The 7,755-nt window shown below is 32.0% G+C and overlaps 1 protein-coding gene across 1 annotated transcript; it reads left to right on the forward strand.

Annotated features, from left to right (window-relative positions):
• On the forward strand, nucleotides 665–2,196 carry LOC109356069 (transcription repressor OFP2-like). Its single transcript, XM_019599401.1, has one exon. It carries the CDS (start codon nucleotides 892–894, stop codon nucleotides 2,014–2,016), a length of 1,125 nt encoding a protein of 374 aa, XP_019454946.1. The 5' UTR covers nucleotides 665–891; the 3' UTR covers nucleotides 2,017–2,196.

Consider the following 7,755-nt stretch of genomic DNA (forward strand, 5'->3'; position numbering starts at 1 on the left):
GTGTCCAAATATGCTTTTAGCATGCATCAAACTTTAGCCTTATGTTAATCGACTTGTCTTCAACGATGTCTCACTCACTATCTTGAGCCAATAACATATTGTCACATGAATAAATTAAAAATTTAAAACTAGAAAATAATATTTTGATTGGTTAAGGACATGAAATGGAACACTATTGATGACAAGTGATCTACATGGTAATATACTATGTATCTTAGATAATAGAATCAACTATGCTGGTCTATACTCCTATTGAGCCAATGCTTGATGCCATTTTAGAGTTGAATTGTGTTAGAAGAGGAATCATCCAAAATTTGTTATGTTGACAAATTAATTATAACGATGCCCAAGCAATACAATTTAATTATAATATGTTTTTAACCCATTCATTATAATTTAATCCAAAATTCATCTAACCCATCCATATTACACCACTGCCTATAAATTCACACAGTGATTCCAAGTCTTCCTAGGATTCTAAGCATAGAGAAGTCAAAAGAACTAGATCACCCTTTTGTACTGAAGATTTCAAGCTTCCAAAATTATTTTTGGGCATCTACTTTTGCATAAGAATAATTCTAAATCTTCCTATAATATCTTCTAAAAATTAATAATTTGATGAGCATGAATATAGAAAACTAAGAATGTTGTTGTAGCATAAACAGTAATAGTTTTTGTGCATGTTTGCTGTTAGCAATGATGAGAAAAACTCATTTTGTGGACAAACTTGGTCCCCTTGCTTTCATGCTGAAACTTTTCTTGTGGACCATCAACTTTATTTTTTTCCTGTTATAAACCAAGCTTTATGGCCTTATACATCTTCCATTTCAGCTCCTAAGAATTTGTACAAATCTGAGGTATCAGAATAGAGACACACTGAAACTATCTCTGATGGGAAACAAGTTTAAACTTTCAGATATGATACCAAATGCTTGGTTTTACAAGCTCAAAGATATGAGTAAATCAAGGAAGAGAAATGGCTCTACTGTTATGAAGAACAAATCAACTTCACCAACAACATCCCAAAGGTCACTCCCAAAGTATTCATATTATGTCCAAACTGAACCAAGTAGAGGTGGTAAGTTATACAACACACCTATTCACACCAATGATTTGGCACCATTCAATGATTCACCAAGAAGGTCATCAAAGAGAAGGGCTAGGAGAAAAACCATTTACAAGCCTTCTCCGGTCGTGTCGTCTTCTTTCAAAGCCAGTTCCAGCTGTGATTCAAGAAATTGTTGGACTAAGTCATATCAAATTCAGTCTCCAGATTATGATGCATCTTCCTTTGAAAGTTCTTCTGAATCTGATATCCATGAATATGTTTATTCTGAGTCTGAGTGTGATAGATTTTCTGTTCCTGATTTGCTTAATGGAATAGACTCAAATTGCAGCTGCAGAGTTAGTTCTTCTACTAATGACATTATCATTGACATGAAAAATGAATGCTTCAGTGGGAATTCTGAAAAGCTAGATGGGTTTGGTACAATTTCACAGTTAGGCCTTGCTTCAATATTGACAAAGCCAGTGAAGTTTGATAATAAGGACTCTGAAGCTACTGAGTTTGATGTGCTGCATCTGGATCATTCTCTCCCTAACAAATTTACGAAAGCAGAAAGCGGTAGAACTCAGAGAAGGCGAAAAGGCAGTCACATAGCTCGAACGTCGTCTGCTAATTCTACGGGCGTAAAACTTAGAGTCAATTCTCCAAAACTAGCAAGCAAAAAAATGCAAGCCTATGCAAGAAAGAGTGTGTCATCCAATAGTCCTAGTAAAGCTTCAAGGAATACAAGCTTCCCAGATGGATATGCTGTTGTTCAGTCTTCATTTGATCCACAGAGTGATTTCAAGGAGTCAATGGTGGAGATGATTGTGGAGAACAATATCCGGGCATCGAAAGATTTGGAGGACTTACTTGCCTGCTATCTTACCCTAAATTCAAGTGAATATCATGATCTTATTGTTAAAGCATTTGAACAAATTTGGTTTGACATGGCTCAACTGAAAATTTAATGATCTCAGATTAATTAATGTATGTTTATAGTATAGTGATATAATCTTGTAACTAGCTCCACTATGTGGATCAACTTGTGCTCTGAATTATCAGATTTCCTAATAGGGTATCCATATATAAAGAATATTCTCAATCTTTGACATCCTGAAATATGCAGTAGGTAGAAAAATGGAATTTGGTGTCATGAATATATTAATCTTTTCATTTGCTTCAGAATTTGGCTCCACTCTCCAGAATTTGGCTAAGGTTGTTACTGTTCTAGTTGTTTGGGTTCTTTTATTTTGTCAAATGTTAACTAAATTTCCTTCTCTGAAGATTTAATTATATCTTGAATTCTTGGTTGACCAATAGAAACATTGTCATGCAAAAACATTGGTACAGTTCAGTTTTTGAAGGAATTTTTTTGCATTCTTAGTTTCAGCCATGACAGACTCCATAATAGGAAAAACAAAGAAAACTGCTCTATATAGTTATGGTTTTTGTAAAACTAGTCTAACTGTAGCAAGTGGCAAAGTTAGTTATTGTTGTGCTATATAAATAGTAGAAGATATTGGAAAAATAAAATGAGTGAAAATGTTCCTTCAACCTGAAAAATGGTATTTATAAAAATCAAAGAAATATGTATTGTATTACTATTTACTCCCAAAACCTTTTTCAACTTTTCCTTATTAAATAGCCAGCTTGTGAGTTGTGTGACCCATAATGTTGCAAATGCTTGTCATGATTCTAATCAAATGATCAGGTTTAGCTGTGATCTCACAAGAATGAAATAGCATAAGAGTGAAACACAAACTCAAAGGCTTTGCAATTATGAAATGTAAACGAGTCTAGTAAAGAGTCTCCTCATTTGGTAGAATTGCATGACATCAAGTAAAAGCATTGAAATTGAAAGACAATTCTCTCATTTAGGTAGAGAATTGAGAATTGGTACTCTCGTATCAATTTGTGGTTCTTCTACGAACTGTATTCCTCTAAGGAATGAATCATATTCACTTACATGAATGAATTACAACAAACAAGAAAGAATTTATCATTGGTACTTCTCTTATGGTAAAATAAAAGTTGATTAAAACCTACAAAAAGTAATACTAGAAACGACTGTGCATAGAGCTATATAAACCCTACTAAATATGTCCCTTGCATACCGATATTTAACAAGGTAACGTACCATGTACTACATACCTACACTCGTAACAAAGAGTACCGCGTATCACGCGACTATGAGTATAAGTATCTGGGTCCGAACCCCGACAACTACACAATTTCCTCCTCTTGTCAACAAAACTTTGTTTATAAAAAAATGTGTCTAGTGAAGATGCTTATATTTCCTTTCACAATGGTGTTGAAAGTTGTAACAACTTCAATTAGCAAGCAAGTAATTCTGCAGTTAATGTTGCTGAGTTGTTGATATGTCATGAATCATGACATTAGACATTTCTAGGAAATAAAGTGAGTTACATTTTCAATCTAACCGTTGGACACAGTGAAGGCAATAGAGAACGTTGCAATGATGTTTGCAAATTTGCATTTCAGGTCGAATGATCACTTGTTCTTAATGGTGTCTTATTCTTTTTTTCAAGCCAATCATATATTAATATATGGATAAAATAAAAAATATAAAAGTAAAAAATAATAAAATGGAGCATTTTAATTGGTTTGGGATATAGAGTGAGACATCATTTGAGACATGCGATCTCTATCCGTTTCAGGTAATGTGAAAGCATCTTAAATGACCTCATATAGCTCTCACAAAAATATGTTAGGCCTTCCCAAAAACTATATGACAACTAAGATAGAAAATGTGGTATCAAAGTTTCATATAAATTTTTTCAAATAATAGGTAATAGAGTAGTAACATGAATGTTTCTTAGTCAACCTTGTAATAAAATATTTCAATGAAGACAATATTTTTTCACAAATCTTGGCAAGTATAGGTAGCTCCATCTACCTCATTTATAGATCAGAACTGTAACCATCTTAGGTAAACTTAATTGGTCTCCTTTTCTTTACAATTCCCAATACTTTTTTATTGGTTTTAGCACCAGACTTAAATGTACTGGTTGGAATGGTAAGAAAAATATGTGGGGCATTAAGCTAAAATGTACATTTCATTCATCACAAATTGATTGAAAAAATAGGAATGTCATAATAAGTGGGGTTAATAGCAGAAGTTTATACACCAATAAAAGGTATTGGTTATTGTTACCAGTATCATTATAAATCATACTGAAAATCTGACAATATTACTTATAAAGGTTAGTAATTGTTGGAATCAGTACAACCTTGATAATTATTCTGTTTTACACTAGTAGTAATTCATACATGTTGATCATAGTTTGGTAAGCCAATTAGACATTATTATTATTATTATATTATTATTATGATCTTGGGGGAACCTTCCTATTAATTGCACAGTTGATCAGTCTATTTACACAGAAAAAAGTTTTAGGTCATGTTTCTTTCAACAATCTACTAGACACAAGTGAAGATAATTCCTAGGTAGCATAGAATATTTTGCTCTCACCCCAACATTTCCAAATTCCAATATAAAATATACCCATAGTAAAGCTTACCCTACTTGTAATAACAGGCTATAAAACATCATCATTCAAATAAGCTTACCCAATATTATTAAGCTTCACAATCAAGGGATAAGCATTATAATTTTATGCAATATACCCATATCTTCAATTATAGCCTAAAGATAACAGCATGCTACATCTAAAGAATTAGACAAACAATAGTGATACCCGCTCCACACTTTTCATAATAAGGATTCATTAATCATAAATGGGGTCCATGATTGAAAATTTCATTTTATTTACCATAGGTAAGTTCTCATGATAGATCAAAGTATGAAAATGTTCAAACATAGGATGCTATATTTTGAATTCAGAATTAATAATTTGATGGTCTTTTCATATAGGAGCTATAATATCCAACTTGATTTAAGTGCAACTCGAGAATATGGAAACTCTACCCACGAAACTAGGTACATGTGTCCACCCCGAGTTTTATGGTTGGATGCTCAGCTAGTTTTAGTAGCTATCACATATCTAATACATCAATAATTGTTGCTATCAAAAGAATATCATGTCACCATAATACAATAATTATTGATGTTAAATACAATAAAATTATCTCTTATAATAGAAGACATGTTGTATTCCTAGTCATCCATAGAATAAAAGTTCAAGTTGGAATATGTCGATTGTTAAGAGCATCTTGAGCTTGTAATCATCAAACAAATCATCTGCAACAATAGTTTGTCATGTTACTATAAGATAGTAATAAATAAAAATGGTTTAAGTGTTAAACCAACACTTCTCCTCTCCTACTAAATGATTATATGGTAAAATATATTATATTTTTATTATGGACTCTATCCTTATTCTCCAATATTATTTGTAGAATTTCATAATATCCACAAAACTAATTGCCCTAATAGCGAGTTTAGGAGAGAAAGAAAACATACCATGGGGCCAATAATTTCCACTGACTAAACCTGATATTGATTCTTGAGATGATGAACAAGAAGAGAATGAGCGGTAATGTTGATGAGGTTCTTCATCATCATCAACTTGATAACTGGATATGGTTCATTAAGAAAAGATTCATACCTTCATAAAGATATATGGTATTATCTTCAGGATTCAACTTCCCTATTATTTTGATTTCAGTCCTAGCTAAATCATCACTCAAGTAAGTTACTCTCTGAGGGACCCTGATGTGAACATTTCTGTAACAAAGTTGAAGGTCTTGTATGATGGAGCATTGTTTGAGGGTACTGGTTCCATGCTACATCTATTCCAAGGACTCATTAATTGCTTTGTATACTGTCTTCATTTCCAAGAACATCTCCAAACTAATCACAAACAACAAACAACAAACAACAAACAACATTTGTTTATAAGTGTGGTGTAGTTTTCAGGGAACTAATCACAAGGATTTGGTGCAGTTTTCAGGGTCTGTTTATTTTTCATTGATGGTGATAAATTGATAATGATACGTAGATTATAGTATGTGCATTCAAGTAGAGGAAAAAAAACCTTGAAGGATGATATCAGCATAGGTTGGCGTTGAGGTTTGTTGTGTAACCCATTATGATGACTTGGCAGCATTAATATTTAATGGGCATGTAATTGTGATTATCTCTATTTTTTTATGACTTTTATAGCATTTGTTTCTGAGGGTATTATATTTATTTTTTTAAAGCAAACGAGTGCCAACACACCCAAAATATATTGAAAGATAACCAAGTAAAAGGGGAAGTCATAGAGGTTACAAATTACAGAACCTATAGTTAGGAAGGAAATTCCTATTTCTATTGAATTCATCATATAAGAAGGTACACATGCTATTCCACCAAGAATCAATTTTAGAGTTGACTCCAAATGTGGCTAGCCTATGGGAAAATTCACATTTCTGGTATAGTTTGATTGCCTTATTACCACTCTGGTATAACTTTTTAAAATATTATGAAACTAGTATACTTTTTATTAAAATCGTGTATAGGGTACACGATTCCTAGGAAACAGTTTTTGCCCCACCAAACTCGTGTATGGGGTACACGAGATTAATTTTCTCTCTCCTAATCTCGTGCATCCCATGCACGAGACCCCTCCCACCTTTTTTTTTCTTTGCCTTGGACCGGTGTTTCCGGTCCAGGGTTTTTAAGAATTTTGTTCTGGTTTTTGAGTTGTATGAGTTATATCAAAATTATATATTATTATTTGTATTATATTTTTTATTTTGTATGATGTAAACTAAGATTATTCATTCACTTACATGTATCACTTTTAAACCTAAATTGGAGAAGGTTTTTTGGAATTTTAGATTATTCACTATGATGTAAACTAAGATTATTCTTTCAATTTTGTATGATGTAAACTAAGATTATTCATTCCCAGTTTTTTGTTGCATGAGTTTTGTATAATTAGGGTTTTTGATTTATACTATATTTTTATTTCATTATTAAATATATGATTAATAGTAATTTGATAACAAAGAATGACATGAACAAACATTTATATTAAAACCATTGATAATTAGAAACATTGAAATACAAAAAAATAAATTACATTGAAAGAAATTAGAAACCTAAAATTTAAATTAAATTTGTAATATTAGTGGCGTCTATGATATGATGAAGTGCCATACGAGGGTGGTCTTCTTCTTCGTGGTGGAAGAACTCTTAATTCTGGTTGATGGGCTTCTCCAGCTCTTCCACTAGCAACTCTTCTAAGTTGTTGCTCCTCTTCCTCCTCACACACTAATTAAGATCATTAATTAAATTTTCGAATTTCACTAATTAAGATCATTAAGGTGGTGAGGAGGAAGAGGAGCAACAACTTAGAAGAGTTGCTAGTGGAAGAGTTAGAGAAGTCCATCGACCAGAATTAAGAGTTCTTCCACCACGAAGAAGACCACCCCCGTGTGACACTTCATCACATCATAGACGCCACTAATATTACAAATTTAATTTAAATTTTAGGTTTCTAATTTCTTTCTATGTAATTTATTTTTTTGTATTTCGATGTTTCTAATTATCAATGGTTTTAATATAAATATTTGTTCATGTCATTCTTTGTTATCAAATTACTATTAATCATATATTTAATAATGAAATAAAAATATAGTATAAATCAAAAACCCTAATTATACAAAACTCATGCAACAAAAAACTCATCTAAAATTCCAAAAAACCTTCACCAATTTAGGTTTCAAAGTGATACATG

This window comes from Lupinus angustifolius, chromosome LG09 (genome assembly GCF_001865875.1).
Source record: "Lupinus angustifolius cultivar Tanjil chromosome LG09, LupAngTanjil_v1.0, whole genome shotgun sequence".
Classification (NCBI taxonomy): Eukaryota; Viridiplantae; Streptophyta; class Magnoliopsida; order Fabales; family Fabaceae; genus Lupinus; species Lupinus angustifolius.